Source organism: Carettochelys insculpta, chromosome 1, assembly GCF_033958435.1.
Source record: "Carettochelys insculpta isolate YL-2023 chromosome 1, ASM3395843v1, whole genome shotgun sequence".
Taxonomy (NCBI): Eukaryota; Metazoa; Chordata; order Testudines; family Carettochelyidae; genus Carettochelys; species Carettochelys insculpta.
This window is the reverse complement of record NC_134137.1, coordinates 323340817-323357844: the sequence shown is the minus strand read 5'-3', so window position 1 is coordinate 323357844 and position 17028 is coordinate 323340817. Positions and strand designations below refer to the sequence as shown.

The following is a 17028-nucleotide window of genomic DNA, read 5'->3' as shown; positions in this document are numbered from 1 at the left end:
TCCCACATATGGTGAAAAACCATTAGCAGAGTGAGTACTTCAGTAAAATCAATCACTGCTGACCCAAAGGCAACATTAACTGACACAGTAAATAACTAGGGGGTGTCTATGCTGACGTAAAACTGTAATGTAGATACTTTCTACATTGATGGGAGTTTTTCTATTGAAGTAGGAAACACACCTCTCCAAGAGGCAGTAAGTAGGTCAATAGAAGAATTCTTCTGTCTGCCTCGTTTCATTTACAGTGGCAGTTAGGTTCACCTAATGACATCCCAGAGGGTGTGAGAATTTTTACAGCCTGGAGCAATATAGTTGGGTTGACCTCTGTTTCAGGTGTAAACTGGGCCTAAGTAGCACAGCAGAGTGTACACCAAATTATCCAAATAGCATGGGGGACGTGGACTTTTATTTGGAAAATTGGGCGCTTGGATAATTGAGAGGGCAGGTGCAGCAGTGCAGGGAGCCCTCTTCAGCTATGTTCTCACAGCACTGCTCAGTCCCATAACAATAAAACTGCAGAGGGCTCCCTGCATTGCCACTTGCAACATTAGGTTGATATTTTCCCAGTTAATAGCTTAAACATAAGTAAAGAAACCTAACAGATTTACTTAAACTGTGAGCTTCCAGGGGAGTCACAGATCAATTAATTTCATGTGACTATGATTGACACACTGGATGATAATACTGAAGATTGTATTTCATATAAGATAGTGGTTTAAGCAAACAGGTATTACAGCACAATCATTGACTCCATTTAAACTCACATTTGAAGTGAAATGATGCATGAAACACTGTTCAGCTTCTGGATGAGGAGTATGAATATAATCCTTTCTCCAGTAGTACCTTGATGGTGGATCAGTGTGCCTATCTAAAATCAGCCTACTACTATTAATCAACTACTGTTAATCCCCCTTATCGTTGAATCCTCCTTTTACCATGTTTGTATTTCCTCAACTGTACTTTCTACTTTGTCATTGGCTATTAACATTAAACATCACCTTAGTATCTGCCTTAGTGCCAGGTAGATAACTATCAGGATAGATGGCATTTTCCAAAATGTTATCATTTTATTTAAAACACTTGTAAAAAAAACAGTTAGGACCAAAACACATTTACAACATGGACTGAGGTTATGCCCTAATTTACCTCTGACTGTTTCATGTTACTCATACTTTACCACGTCTCTCTTGACTATTGTCAAGTCTCTTTTTGGAAAACAGAGTTTTGGGCCAGCTTACATTACAGCACACATCTAAAGAAATGTGCCTATCTTCCCTGGATTACTACAGACAGAAGGGGCAAGAAAGAAGAGGCTGCAGACCTGGTCATGGCAGTAGTCTTCTCTGCCCTTTGCACTTGCAGGGAATCAGAGGTCACTGGCTCAGAGGCTGATCGAGGAGCCCTCTCCTGTCATGGTCCTAGTTACTCACGCCCATGACAGCAGCGATGTAGAGGGCTTCCTACATTGCCAAAGTAGCCATTTAGCAACAGAATATTCTCCCTGTGGCAGGGGATCTCTATGATACTATCAGAGATAATGGTATTTGGATCATAAGGTTTCAGAAAAACAGGAGAAAACTGTATTAGAAGAATGATGGAAGTCAAAGTTCTCTAATAATAAATGCACAACAGTTATTTTTCACAGTGACATTGATAAATATGTTTGGATACAAGACAAAATATACAGTATCCAACTTTGAGAGAATGTTTATTGTGCTAAAATTAAATATCACCGTTATTTCTGAATATTGTATAACAATCTTAGGATCTGATCCAGCAAATCCTTACTAATGTGAGTAGTCCCTCTGATTAGGAGAATTTCATGATTGGTGTGTATTGCTAAAGTAGGGTTCAAAATAGCCCAGTCATTGGACATTTTTCAAATATTGACAGATATTTTGTGCAAGAGACCAAAAAAAGTGTGATTGGCCTTAATCTGAATGGAGTTTTGGCTACATTTTTAAAAATAGGAGCTTGTCTTTATTTAAATAAGAATTTTGTAAAGTGCCTATGTTCCTGTGCCTTTTTGAAAGTCTCATTTCCTCCTCTTAATTCTTTGCTCATTCATAAATTCAAGGCCAGAAGGGAACATGGTGATCTTATAGTCCGAACACCTTTATAACACAGACAAAAGGACTTTTTTGAATTAATTTATGCTCCAACTCCAATAGTTATGGTTGACTTAGAAAATACCTTCTATGATAACATCCAGTCTTGATTTTAAAATGTTCCATGGTGGAGAATGTACTGCAATCCTTGGTAAGCTGTTCAATAGCTAATTATCTTTTTGGTTTTAGAAATAGTGCCTTTATTTGTAGTTTGAATGTGTCTGGCTTCAGCTTCCAGCTGATATATTGAGTATCAATATATCTTTTTTGTTTTTCTAAGTTTCAGAGCTATCTATTGTCAAATTTCTGTTCCCAGTGAAGGTACTTAGACTATAATCAAAATATGCCTTAAGCTTCTTTTTGATAGACCGTCTTGAGTCACTAGAAAATCCCACATGTAAGAACTTAAAGTTATCTCCTATTTGAAGACCAACATTTTCAGCTATTTGTTTACAAATTTATGTTCGTGAACATCTCTTCAGACATGAATGGTTTAAATAACCCTTACTGAAGATGGTTTTCTCTGATCATAAACCTATTAAAGACTAGTAGTTTTTAATTTAAATTTGTTTTTTCCTTAATGTTGGTTCTTGTGTTAGGGACCTTTCAAAGGTATGGCATTTAAAATTGCCTGGGATGTGGCAATACATAGAATTACTTTTCAGTGTTGAATAAGCAATAGTTATAACAAGTTTACACTTTCAATTAAGCACTGTTCTATAAACTTTAGCCTGCTTATCATTCAGACATCACAGTAATGGGTACATTAGAAATAACTAGATGCAGGGAATCAGGTCTGTGGCCTCTTCTACAGTTGGAGCTATTTGTAACAGAGTATTTCCTTTAAGCGACATCTTCAGTATAAACACAAGATATTTTAATTACAATGAAGAATGAAGACTCAATTTTACTTCCTCTAAAGTCAATGGAAGATTTTTTTTTTAAATTCCTTTGTAACTCAAAATAAAGGTGTTTTAATGCTATGGTAGCTTGTGTGATGGAAAATTTTAAAATAGTACTGTTTTTAAATTTTTATGAAGCACCTAATGCTGCTTTGTGTATCTTTATCAGACCAATTAAATCAATTTACTTCATAACATTCTCAACCAGGAATAGATTTTAATGATTCTTAATATCTTTTTTAATGCATGTATGGCCAGTAGATACCAAATTGATAAGTACTTTATAAATGCTTACAGGGCTACAGCTTGGGCAACAGAGAACTTTCAAGGTCAAGAATAATACAACGTACAAGCAGTTGTACTTTGAAAAGTTAGACATGAATCCACTAATAAGGTTGGTGGGGGAAATAAAAAAGATTATAGAATATATTTAATGTAAAGTTCTGTCAGTTACTATAGGAAATGCTTCCTTCAGATTCAGTCCCCGTAAAGGCTCCAGCTGTTAAAGGAATAAAACAGTCGTGTGTATTGTATTCAGTGTTGACAGGTTGCAAGTGAACTTTCTACTTGTAAACATGTTTTGATATTGCATCTTTCTTATTTTGACTTTTTTTCATTTTTTCCCCTTCCTCTTCTTCCTTATAAAGGATCATAGTGGTTTGTATTTTTTCACTTCAGCTTGTCTGGTCCCTCTCTTCCCCTCCCCCTCCCCTCCCCACACCCCGCAGTGTATTTGCTGCAGCCTGTCATTTTCATTTTCCTACTTATTTTTCTGTTAGTGCCATACTTCCCTGTTCTGTATTAGATCATCAGTGTGTCTGCTTGCTCTTTCCTATCAGCTGCAGATAGTGAAAGATGGGGTAGTTTCACCAGATACCTAAATGACTGGAGGATAAAACTTACTTTCCAGAGACAGGAATAGGAGCCTTGCTGTGTAGGGACAGTGTTCAGGTAAGAAGGCAGCATCTTCTCTCGCTTTTCGTCTGCGAGTGGAAAGAAGAGGGTGTCACCCATGATTGCTTGCAGGTTCCATCTTTCATGGTGGATGCTCACTCGTATGTGTCTGTAGTTAGCTCCCTCTTTTGCTGGGTCTCAGAAGAATCGTTCTCTCCATTTATCCACTCCATTGGCAGAGCCTCCCTGCTGTTGTGTGAAGGTGGAAGGTGTACCTGTTACTTGTTCTCTCCCCAAGCTTCCTCACTGATATGAGGGGGAGTATGTGTATTGTAGTTAACCTGATTGTTAGTGATGTTCTCTATCCTGTTCTTGTCCTCTTCTTTTTTTGAGGGCTGCTACCCTTGGAGGGCTTCCACTCAGATCATTCTTAAGCAGCAGCATTGGATGATTGTTCTTGCCACTTGCATTGTGGCTGATAAGCTACGTCTACACTACAGAGATCTTTTGAAAGATGCCCTTCGAGAAGATCTTCTTTCGAAAGAGAGTATCCACACACCAAAAAGCAGATCAAAAGAGTGATCCGCCCTTTTGAAAGGGCAACGAAGGGTCCTGTGGCACCTTATAGACTAACAGAAAAGTTTTGAGCATGAGCTTTCGTGAGCACAGACTCACTTGTTACAGATCCAGACTAACACGGCTACCCCTCCGATCTTTTGAAAGGGAGTGTCAACACAGTCCCCACTCTTTTGGATGCATCTGATGAAGTGAGTCTGTGCTCACGAAAGCTCATGCTCAAAACTTTTCTGTTAGTCTATAAGGTGCCACAGGACCCTTCGTTGCTGTTGCAGATCCAGACTAACACGGCTACCCCTCCGATACTAGTTACAACAGTTTTCTTTAATAAGGAGTCTCTTAACTAAGTTCTGAAACTGGGCCAAATTTTAGGATTTGTCCTGGTTTAGACACTTGTACTTACAATGTAGACAAGTTCAAATTGTGGAAGCTATAAGTGTGTACAGACACTTCATACAGCTCTGGAAAATGCTATCGCTTAGGGAGTTAGTTTGCAATTATCAAAGGGAGAATTTTTGTTAGATTCTCAAACTTCATTGTATGGTGACTCCTTCTGGCAGCAAAAAGTACTACACAACTCAAAGCAGGGGGACTTGGGCCTGAGCCTAATGGAGCTGCAGCCAAAACCTGGGGCTTTCAGCTGTGAAAATCCAGGTCTGAAACCAAAGCTTTAGCTTTATGCCTGTACCTGAAGCTGAAGAATCCTAATGCAAGCCCTGGTGACCCGACTGAAATGGAATCAGGACTCAAAGGTGTAATAATGGTTTTCAGTTAATGTTCTTACACTGTGCCTCATGGGCCCCTGGTAGTCTATGGAGTACTGGTTGGTCACATATTGCTAGTCCTTATTTCTGTCTTTCAGATAAGATTCAAACAACTAAAATATATTAAATTTAGCAGACCAGTCTAGAATAATTTGGTGTGTATGGTAGAGATATAAAAGGGTAGATATTTTTGAGTAGACTGACTATATGTTGTACTGACCTAGGATGTTGGACCATTCTGCACTAGTTCAGGGAGATGGAAGAAAATAACATTGAATCTCTTCCAGCCCATTATTTAGGTTTTGAATTAGAAAAAAAAAAAAGACTAATTTTCTTAGTGAATACTAATAGCAAGAGAGCATAATTATTGTATTTTAATGGGTTGGGTTGATGGTTTTTTGAAAATTTTTGACTAATATATTTTTCTTTTTTACTTCATAGGAACTAATTGAATGGGACTTCAACCAGTGGTTGATAAAATAAACACAAAAGTAAGTGGGACAGGTACAAATAATGTTTTTGCTGTGTTGCAAAATATATATAGCTAAACTAGTGCTACTTCTGGTAACAGTTAAGCTTATTTATTGTACTTTTTCTTTCTAGATTTTTGTGACTACTTTTTTGTTTTTTTTAATCCTGAGTGCAATTAATTTCTGGTTTTCTTTTTGTTTTTGAATTTTTCCTGGTATGGGGTTACACCAGAAAGTTTCATTAAGACCTAATCTTCCAAAAGTTGGTGGGTTTTCTCATTTTGGGGTATCTTGCTTTTTTCTTCAGTGGAGACTTTCACCATCAAAAACTTTGTACAGGGTCTGTACTATGGGAGTTCTAGGTAGTCTGTCCCCCCCCTTACCCCTCCCCCGCCCCCGACTGATGTTTTAGTAGCTGGAACTACTGTTACCCAAGATGAAAACAAATGTTAAGTGTAATTTTAGCATAATCTTATTTAGTTGATGTGTCTTTCTTCTGTATGTTTGTATCTATCCCAAAATGCATTTCAGATAGGGATTTTTCATTTTTGTAATATTCTTGCAACATGCTACAGGAACTTCTTTGAGAAGTGCATTTGCAGGGTGCTCGTGGAAGACAGGGTGCAGGGGCCAATGACAAGTGGGATAAAGGGCTCTCGATGGTCACGGAACATTCACCGGAAGGGAAGGAATGCAAACTGTCCTGTCAGCCAGCACTTCCCTGCCCATCCTTTTAGGCTCTGTTGGGGAGGAGAGGCAGCAAAAAAGGACTTCCGGGCAGGCAGCACAGAGGGAAGCACAGGGCTGCTTGACAGTTCTGATGAAGCTGCCATGGTCTTTCAGCCTGCACTTCCAGGTGGCCTTCTGGAGCTGGGGTTTGCAAATCTTTTGGGGCTGCTCATGCTGGAGTTGTTTTGGGAGAGGGAGGAGAAAGCAGGGTGTGGGGCCTGGCGTGAAGAGGCAGCATGGGGGACTGGTTTTCGGATATTGGAAAGTTGGCCACTCTAGTGCTTCTATCCTGTGCATCATGTGCAAACTCTTTAATTTCACTGAGTCAGTGTGTGCTCACTTTCTTAATTGCTAAGCATGCATTTTGAACTGCACGTTGCACAACTTGGTAGAAGTTAGAACAAGACTTTTTCAGCCTAGTAAAGGCCTTATTCTTAGTAAAGTCTATTTCCATGCCTAATTCACATTTCAGGTATGGGGAAGATACATGGTCGTGAGACTAGTCAATAGCTGGGTTTTAAAACATGGTATATCAGACTTTTATGCCAATATTCATATTTACTAAGTTTTCGACTAGTTTGGGCTCTTGTATTTTGGAGACTTACAGCAATGATGTCACCAGATTTCCAGGCTGATGTTATTTTGCAAAATAGACAATACTTTTTTTCAAGTGGACAGTGTCCAGTTTTAGTTAAGCGCTTTCTCTTCCTCTGCCAATGTCTGTTATCTTAGGAGAAGCAGGAGGCTTCTTATTTTAACACTTCTTGCTTCTCACCTGTGTGTAATGTGAATTTTTATCTTTAGTGGGAAGACCTCTGACACCTTTATAGACGAACAGATATTTTGGAGCATGAGCTTTCGTGGGCCAAGACCCACTTCATCAGATGCATTGTCTTGGCCCATGAAAGCTTATGCTCCAAAAAATCTGTTCGTCTATAAGGTGCCACAGGACGACTTGCTGTTTTTGCGATACAGACTAGCATTCTGATCTTACGCTTATCTTTAGTGTCATATAGAAGAGATGAAATGTGGTCCGAAGGCCGATATGAGTATGAAAGACTTCCAAGAGAGAGACTCCCACCAAGAATTCATCCTGATGTAAGTTTTTGTTAGTGTTGAAATACTGATTTTTTTTGCTTTTTTTAAAAATAGGTCTTATTAAAGCTAAATATTTTCACTTTTTTTCTTCAATTTCATTTTCACAGATCATACTGTTGACTAACATCTCAGTCACTGATCCAGCAAATGGATCTGCCTACGCATAGCTTGTGCATTTGTGAGTCCCATGAAGTTAACAGGACTCCATCTGAGTGATAGTCTGCCCACATGGCTCTTTGTATAGAATCAGGGTGATACTCACTGGAAAGTACCTCCAGTATATAATTTTCTGTACATAAGTGCTCAATATATTTTTGTATTCATTTAAACGTGGGTCATGTAGATTCTTCCAGGTTTTATTGAAGCTGTACAAGATACTGGAACATTTTTTTTCTTTTGCTTTCTCTAGCAAATTTTAAAACTGATTGAAGTGGTGGGACTGTGACCTCAAGGGCTTATGTAGAGTAGTAAGAATCAATGTTCTTGGTGCATCCACAAATTTAAGCAAAAGCTTAAGCCTTAAGTTTTGAAAATACCAAGTCAGTAGCAGATGCCTACCTATTAGATCCTTATTGGAGCATTAGTTACAAAGGAAACAGTATAGTAATATGATGTACTCTGTTTTACTGTGTTCTAAAATTAAAATCTCAGTTACCCATATTAGGTCTCTAAAAGTAAACGTAAAATTTATAGAACTCTACAAAAAAAGGACATAGGTAAGCTATTTACTTTTATCTCTGAATGTTTGGAGAAGAGAGAAATCAAAACCAATTTTAAATTTAAGCTTTTGAGCTGTTGCAGTTGAATAGAATTTAAAGAACATATTCTAAATTATTCTGTTCACAGGGTATGCAGTATGTATTTGGCAACATAAAACCTCAGGTATCCATGCCTGCTGTCTACTTTTTTTGTTTCCTTTCTCCCTTTTTAGTGAATCCTTGGAGATTTTATGTGGTTGTTCAGTTGACCTGGGCTACCTTGTTTAATTTCACCCACCTCTCACACATTCTCAGCCTGACATGCACTTTTTCTAACTTACTGGTATTAAGAACTAGTGTCACAAGGTGTATATGGCTCTTTCTATTGTATTGTTGTTTTGGCTGTTGTGTCATCTTTTAACTTTCTTTACAGGGATCAGCACAATTTCTTCATTTTCAACAAACTGGAAACCAGATAAGTTGGAATAGGGTATTTAGTTAGATACTTAATTGCTCTCTGAGTCGTCTTATCAGCAATATAACATAGTGGGAGGCAGATGGACTTTTCCAGATATTAGATTTTTTTTAAACTATTTGCTCGCTTAATGTAACCATTACAGCAATAAAATTTTTAAAAGAAATTCTGTTAGTCTTTCACACTCTTCAGGAAGCAAAAGTATAGCATAAATATTATAGAGGTTTATGCTTAAGTTTAACTATAAAGGAAAAATTTCAGAGCATTACAGTGATTCATGCAAGAGAGACTGAATCTAGTAAACCAACTGTTGGTTTATGTTCCAAATAGTATCGAAATAAAATGGCACAATCAGTAGGATCCACTAGTAAACCTTTAAAAAATCAATGGCAAAACTTTAGTTTGCCAATCTCAGTTTATTATAGTGTGAAGCTGGGATGCATGGCTTCTTGTGCTGCTTGGAGGTAGCTACTGAAAGGCAATTTCCGTCATCACCACTGAGTGTTACATCCAGATTTGCAAAATTACTGGCACATCTGTGTGTGTTGTATCTCTTTTCAAGAGAAAAGGAGCTTTAAAGCTGGTCTTGAGATGGAATATAGTGTATCAAAATCAAGTCTATTACAGAATGAGAGGTCAGATGATCTCAAATATGATAAAATACCAGACAGTAAGATTTTGCAGGTTTGTCCATACTCTGCACAATATTGTACATACCTCTGCAATATTCTTACTGTTGGAATTGTTAAAATATTTTTTTTCTGTATGTCATTGGTATGGTTTTGGGTGGAGTGGGATTGTATTTCTAACATAGCTCCAGAGCATATCTTTTTTTTTTTTTTTTCATGGTCACTAAACTATAAGCCTAAGCCATTTGTTAGAGAGGGTATTCCACAAGGTGTACCTTGAGTGGTTCATCAAGCCCTGTGATACCCTGTAAATGAGTGAGCTCCACAATGTATGTAGTCTATGGAGTGAGATCTTTATTTTTAAGTGTCTGCGATTGATTGTTCTTTAATAAACATACTGGGCAGTCAGCAAGTTTATTTATAATGTATTAAACAGTTTGTGACCCTAATATACCTCTTCCTGCTGAAGATTTTAAAGCATTAGATTGTGAGTACAATTTGAAAAAGGTTTGTTTTGAATGTTTACTTTTCCCCTGAAAGTTGCATTTGCAAATGCAGGGCTCTGCTTCTGTATGGGAGCATTTCCAATAAGGTCCCACTGAATATTTAGCTCTTAGCCTTTGATTTAAATTGGTAAAGGAAAGGAAATTTTAAAACTTATGTGCTGGCTCTGAGGCTTTCACTTCGTGTGTGTTAAAGAAAACCTACCAGCAGGTCATATAATTAGAGGCCCGCATGGTTACAAATTTCTATCCCTGAAAATAAATCAGTATCTCTGAAACCACAGGACTCTCCCAAGAACCAGAACTAGAAGATGATAGAAGAATGTGGGGCTGTTGCTCCCTGGAGCCAATGCCAGGCCAGCAGATTTTCCAGTATGAGTGTACTACCCACTGTGGAAGAGGCTCATTGGTAGCTTGTGCTCTCATCTTCAAGTGGCATGCACAGCCTTAAGCTGTGTCTACACTTGCATTCCTCTTTTTCAAAAGAGGCAAGCAAATGAGGGAAATTGAAAATGCAAATGAGGCACTGATTTACATATACAATGCCTCATTTGCATATCTTTCAAAAAAAAGCTGTGTAGACGCAGCTCTTTTGAAAGTAAGTGCCCATCTTTGAAAAAACCCTTCTTCCTGTTCTGTTTCAAAGATGGGGTTTACTTTTGAAAGGGCTGCATCTACAGTGCTTTTTTTTCTTTTGAAAGGAGAATATGCAGATAGGCACCAGATTTGTAAATCAGTGCCTCATTTGCATGCCTCTTTTGAAAGAGGTAATGCAAGTGTAGATAGAGCTTTAGAGAGAGGACTCATAAACAGCTGGGTGGAAGGGGTGGGGCTGGGAGTGACACAGCTGAGCAAGATTAGCTGCCAGTGCAGGGTGCTGACCAGTGAGAGCTTGTATGGCTGCCCTGGAGAGATTCATGTGCCACCTGGGTGATTTGCAGAGTGTCCACAACCACTCACAGTGGGCAGCATATGTTTTATCGGTGTGCACATTGGCATGTGACTTCATGCACACAATAAAATGCATTCTGCCGATGCATGGAAAAAATTAGAGGGAACACTGGTGCTGACTCCTTGGGGGGATTGCCCCATATTCTCCTTTCATTGCTGCAGTTCCCAGGACAGCCCTTCAATTCTGTGGTTACCCATTTATATCCGCAGATCTCTGCATCAGTAGGTGTAACTTTGTATCTGTGCAGGACTCTATATAATATGTTCATTTTCTAGAAAGCTGCACTTGTATCTCAGGAATGTGTTTTTTGCCATCCCTAGTAACCAAACAAAGGGTGTTTATACACAGGTGATGTCAAAAATATGGAAACCCATTAGAGCAAAGAACTAGGTGACTACTTTATCCTGCATATATGCCCTTTGTGCTCCACAGAGATAGTGAGGGCCAATCACAAAAGGGGAACTATTGCATTAAATTGACTTAAGAGTGTGACAGAATATGGCGCATTAGCACAAGAGGAGGGGATTAAGTAACACCCTGTCCCCGCCTCCCTGCACATTGTTCTCCTCCGTAATAAGGTATCACGGACAGGGCATGGGTGGCCAGAACCAGTTGTCCAAACTAGAGTCCACTGTCGCAAGACAATCAAGAATTGTCTGTGTTGGGATACTGGGAGTCGGAGGGAGGAAACAAACTGTAGGTCAGAACCACAAGTTGGGAAATGAGTCATGCCGAGTCAGGAGAGACTAGAGGTTGGGAACAAGAAGTCACATGCCATCTGTAAAGCTGGGTTAGAATATCAGTCAGGAAGTTAAGCTGTAGAAGCAGGAGAGCGGACCAGATGATGGGGAGTCGAAATAGGAAGCAACCCAGATGCTGACTTTGTTTTTCCCAGTAGGCACTTGCTTCTCTCTGCTGCTCTCTCCTTCCCCACGTGCCATGTAAGCATGGCCATGAGGAAAAGAGGTTGTATGGGGGAGGGAAGGAGCTGTGGGTGGAGCCTCTGAAAGAGGCTGAGCAATAGGTGTGGCCTGGGGGTGGGGAGGGGGAACAGGCAAGGACAGAGGCTCAGGCAGGGCTCCCAAAGGATTAATCTGGCCCTGCTGGTGCTGAGTACCCCTGTTTTTCTCACAGAGTTGGTACGTAAGGCCAGGAAGCTGAAGATAAATTCTCTCGATCAGTGGTTCCCAACCTTTTCAGTAACACGACACACTTCAATTAGATAAATAATTCCCCAGCACACCCACTTTTTTCAACTAAATTGACTGCTCATAAATGACACATTTACTTACATTTACTGTGGTTACAGTCTCACTAGAGAGGTTTGTAACATAGTAGTGTATCCAACAAGCTAAATAAGGATCAAATGCATTAATGTTTCAGATCCACCACAAAACACACCATCTTCAACAGGGAGCCCAGACACATTTTCAAAATCTGCTCAGTGCCGTACTAGTGATGTTGAATAAATGAGTAACCAGTGAAAGCAGGCTCCACTCCCTGCCACCCCCTTGGAACCAGGCTGTGGTGTTTAAACTGTGTTCCAGCTGCAATAGGCTCCTTCCCTCCCTCTCCCCATTGCCGCAGCAGGGAGTAGGGGTGGGCCCCAACCAGCTCATTCAGGCCAGGAAGCAGCATTTCAGCTGACTTCCATTGTGAACAGGATCCTGTGGGGTTGGCATTTCCCCACTGCAAGGGTGGTATGGAGGGAGTGGAGAAGGGGAGGAGAATTGGTGAGCTGTGTGCCAGCTGGGACACAGGCATTCTCGCTGCTTGAGTCCCAGCTGGCACAGGGTCGTCAATTCTTCCCCTGCCTCTACGCCCCAGTAGCACCTCTGCACAGAGCCACAGTGAGGGGAAATTGACAGAATTTCACAGCACACTTTGGACAGTTCTCACAGCCCACTGGTTGAAAACCACTGGTCTAGAGCCGGGTGAAGTCCAGTTGTTTGGGCAGCTTCCTGTTCTTACTGCTGGCTTAAGTAGGGCCAGTCGGCCACTCTTGGACTCTGTCATTTGGTGCATGGGGCAGAGCTTTACACTGAGCCTGGGCTTCAGGGGCTGAGGGTCAAGATCCACGCATCATGGCATAAACAAAAAAATCTTGTTTAACCTGAGGGGAACAAAGTGATCTGACGAGGCTAAACCATACTTAAGGGGTGGGTATCACTTGGGTTGCAAAGTGGTATATTTTTATGTCAAAGGAAATTTAATGAAAGAACTTTCCATTCCAACACAATAGAGAAGAGACGCTGTTCGCTTTAAATCCATTGTTAGTGTTGTAATGCTTATTTATAAAGAGTAAAACAAAAATGCAGGTATTAAAACATTCATTTAAATGCATCTATTGGTGATCTTGTACATTTTGTCAGCTTGTATTACTTCTCTGTTTAGATTGATTTCTTCTGAGCAGGACTTACCTCCTATGCTCGTATTTTAAGCATGCTGCTGGCATTTAAATACAGTAGGGTCTCAACATTTGTGAGAGTTCTGTGTTTAGAACCCTTGTGAATGTTGATTTTTTTCACGAATATGGGGGGCGCCCAGAGCCCCGGGGGAAGTGGTGGCTGCTCCGGGGGAAGCGGCCACTCAGAGCCCACAAATAATTGAATCCTCAAACATTAAGTTCCAGGCAGGAACATTAAGTTTGCGAATTGTGAGACTCTTCTGTAATAAATTACATTTATTGACAGGTGCTTATGTGAGGCATTGCAGAAGATCATTTTCTTTATCACCGTCATTTCTGAAATTGGTGTTAAGTATATAAAAATTTTGAGTAATTTTTTTTGAAAAAATTAACACAATTTTTAGGCTTTTAAAGCCAACTCACAGACTACTACTGTGACATTTCCCTATAAAAACAAGATGCCTAGGATGTTACATCAAATAGACTCCATATACATGGGCTGTGTTATCCATTATCAGGTTTACTTGCTGTTTTTCTTACATGTTTTATTCCCACTTAACTTTATATCCGTTTAATTATATATCCTTTTTAAGAATGTTGCTGTTCAAAATATTTGAAATAACCACATTCATGTACCCCCGACCCCTTTTAAAAAGTTATTTTATGCTACTGGAATTCTGCTGTGACAATAAAAAGTGGTGTATGTTATATTTTTTATTTTTAGGATGACTACCACAGAGTAGTTAATGTTGCACCCAAGAAACCACCACTACTAGATAGACCCTCAGAAGGAAGTTACAGTAGATATGATGATTACGGTCATGTTGACTACAGAGACTATGAGGAGGGACGTAGTTTTGCCCATGAACGAAGAAGTGGCCCACCACATAGGGGGGTATGTGGCTTGATTTTCCTCCCATGAAAGTGTTGCTTGTCTTTTCTTGCATGCTTTAATCTTTGCACAATTAAACAGGCATTGTTATCAAACATTTTTCTTGAAGCATTTTTCAGTATTATCACAAATAATTAAACCAAAATGTAAAGGGGAAAAAAATCTGTTTAATTGTTTTATTTTGTTTTTGAAAGTACTTTGTGTGGCATCATTTTCACTTCTAAGTCAATCATGACTGAGTGCAGGAAAATGATACTGCATTCTCACGTGCCTGCACTTCAGCAGCTATCCTGGGACAGTGCAGTATCTCACTCCCTGGCCTTCTTAACAAAGCCTGTTTGGGTAGAACATAAGGGGTCAGAAGCCCCCTGTCTTTCCTTTTCCTTGCCCATTCTCACACATGGGGTCAAAGTAGAGCACTGAAAAATGGTTTGGAGAGGTCTTCCACACATTCCAGATGCTTGCATGTGCAAGTGAATTTGATCAGATTAATGCAGTTCATTTTGTGGCACTTGTTCATTTATCATTCTGACTTGCAAGGGCAGTAGATAGCATTCCATATCTGTGATGTGGGGCACAATCATGTATGCCTACCATTACTTGTGGATATAAAACCAGTGATCATTTCTGAAAATCGGGTACCTCCCTATCATTTTCAAAGTTTTGAAATGTACCAAATTTCAGACTAGCAGTTTTCTTCTTAATGCAGGTGCTTAAATGGCACAGTGAAGATTACTTATTGTTGAGATTCAGTCTGGATTTGGGTTTAATAGTATTTCTGTTCGCATTATTCAATCTTGTGGTTTTTGGTGTGCAAAAAGGAGTGTGTATGGATGCTCTTGAAGAAAGTAAGGGTGGGTGGGGAGAAAAGGACAAAAAATTCCAGCCTATATAAATATACTAAGTGCTCTTGTAACATGGTAGATAGTAATCAAGTTTTATTTATTGCTAATTTTATCTTATATCTACATTGTTGAGGTAAACTTCATATAACCATTTCTTCTTCATATGTTGTAGGATGATCCAGGATACAGATGGCCACGGGAAGACTACCCCGTAAGTCGGCAGGCTGAGTACAGGTATTAATATAATTTTATAAAATTAATCTCTGTTGAATCAGTGCCAACTTTTAAAAAGTTGGACACTCAGTCAGACTAAACTGGGATGTTTGCCAGGACACTTCTAGGAAACAGTAGTATAGCGATAGTAATGATGATAACAGCGTCTTAATTTGGGCATTATTGCATTAACTCTCCCTTCTGCAATTTCATCTATGGATCCTCGCTCTGAGATTGGCAAGTTGTGCTCCTTGAGCTACCAGTCTACTGTAAGCAGTAAACTTTTGGGATCTGTTTTGTATCTCAACTTCAAATCTGAATGTTCTGTCACTTGTAGTTGTTGAGGTCTCTAACCCTTTAACCTCATGCTCTCTGTCTTTTCATTATAGTCTATAAAAGGAGTTTGTGTAATTAGGCATGTTTATGTTTATGTAGCTGTGTTTTTTATAATAGTACCCAATTGCCACAGCAGGCTATGAAAAATCTAAATAAGCAGTATCAGTTCAGCTGACTTGCATTGTTAGAATTTTATATCCAAATTGTCTTAAAATTCCTTTTGAAGTTTCTCTTGCATTGATTAGATCAGAAGAATTTGCTCCCAAACCACATACCATATGTTCTGACTCTGATCTCTTATGAATTCATAAGGTTACAGGGGAGTGTGTGAACATGGGTGCATGTGTGATAGGGACACAGGCAGGACTTTACTTATTGTACAACCTTCTCAGTTTGTAGTCTAACTAACTAATGTCTTAGAAGTGTTTCAGAAGAATCATCAGCTTCTTCAGTTTATCAAATTATTCTTCATTCTAATACTTATTGAGAGTAAGACTCTCTATAGCAGGTACTCATAGTAGTATTCGCAATGTCTTCATCTTTCATCTATTTAGTAGCTTCGTTCATAGAGAAGTACTGTAAATATTTTCATTCTGTGAGACTGGAGTTTGAGAAGCAGACTGGTGCTAACACAGTTTGGCCCTCCCTGGTCTGGCACCCACTGGACCAGACTGGTCCAGAACCAGGGAATTGGCTGGACCAGAGGTGGTTCCCTGATGTTGCATTTCCAGTCCCCCAACTCCCAATCACCTTGCCACTGGTCGTACTTCTGGGCTGGCTACCCTGCTGTGGGCTGCCCTGGCCTGGCGGCCAGGACTCCGGGAGCGGGAGGGCTGACAGCCCAGCCCTGCTGCAACATCAGCCCCTGCCTTGCCATGGATGTTGCCAGACCAGAGTCCCAGTTTAGGGAGGTGCAACCTGTAGAATGTATGTGAAACGAAACAGGCATCCATTGAGATGTTTGCTTATCACATTGTAACAAACAATAACACAAGTGACAAGTTTTCAACACTGTTAAGAGGAATATTTTAAAAGACTTAATAATAATGGAAAGACTGTTGGTCCATTAAAGGCAGCCTTTGCCTGGGGCTCAGGAGTCATAGGTTTAGTTTCAGAGGGGTAGCCGTGTTAGTCTGGATCTGTAGAGCAACGAAGGGTCCTGTGGCACCTTATAGACTAACAGAAAAGTTTAGAGCATGAGCTTTCGTGAGTTAACTCACGAAAGCTCATGCTCTAAACTTTTCTGTTAGTCTATAAGGTGCCACAGGACCCTTCGTTGCTCTATAGGTTTAGTTATTTCCCTGCCATGGGCTTCCAATGTGACCCTGGAAAAGTCACATATCCTGTGCGTCTCAAATAGAAAATCTGGGGTACTTGCTTATCACTGAGTGGTGTTGAGGATAAATACATTTTAAAAGATTTTGAGGTGTGTTATGTCTTCCATTTCAGTACTATCAGTGCATAAGATAAATGTGTATTTCTTTGAATATTGAGACTTTGGCATCTTATTAATTACATCATAATATAATTTCACCTG

At 39.7% G+C, this 17028-nt stretch overlaps 1 protein-coding gene across 5 annotated transcripts in view; it reads left to right on the top strand.

The window, feature by feature from the left end:
- The window catches only part of PPHLN1 (periphilin 1), a 135160-nt gene that overhangs the window by 22108 nt on the left and 96024 nt on the right, over positions 1–17028 (top strand). For 2 of the 5 annotated variants that reach the window (XM_075014494.1, XM_075014477.1), the window contains exons 2-6: positions 5686–5735; positions 7450–7541; positions 8673–8729; positions 13930–14100; positions 15115–15176. In XM_075014494.1, the coding sequence (XP_074870595.1) occupies position 5735; positions 7450–7541; positions 8673–8729; positions 13930–14100; positions 15115–15176 (383 nt within the window). In that variant the 5' untranslated portion in view covers positions 5686–5734. The remainder of the gene's footprint in view (positions 1–5685; positions 5736–7449; positions 7542–8672; positions 8730–13929; positions 14101–15114; positions 15177–17028) is intronic. The other 3 variants (XM_075014513.1, XM_075014504.1, XM_075014485.1) reach the window with 2 other exon arrangements.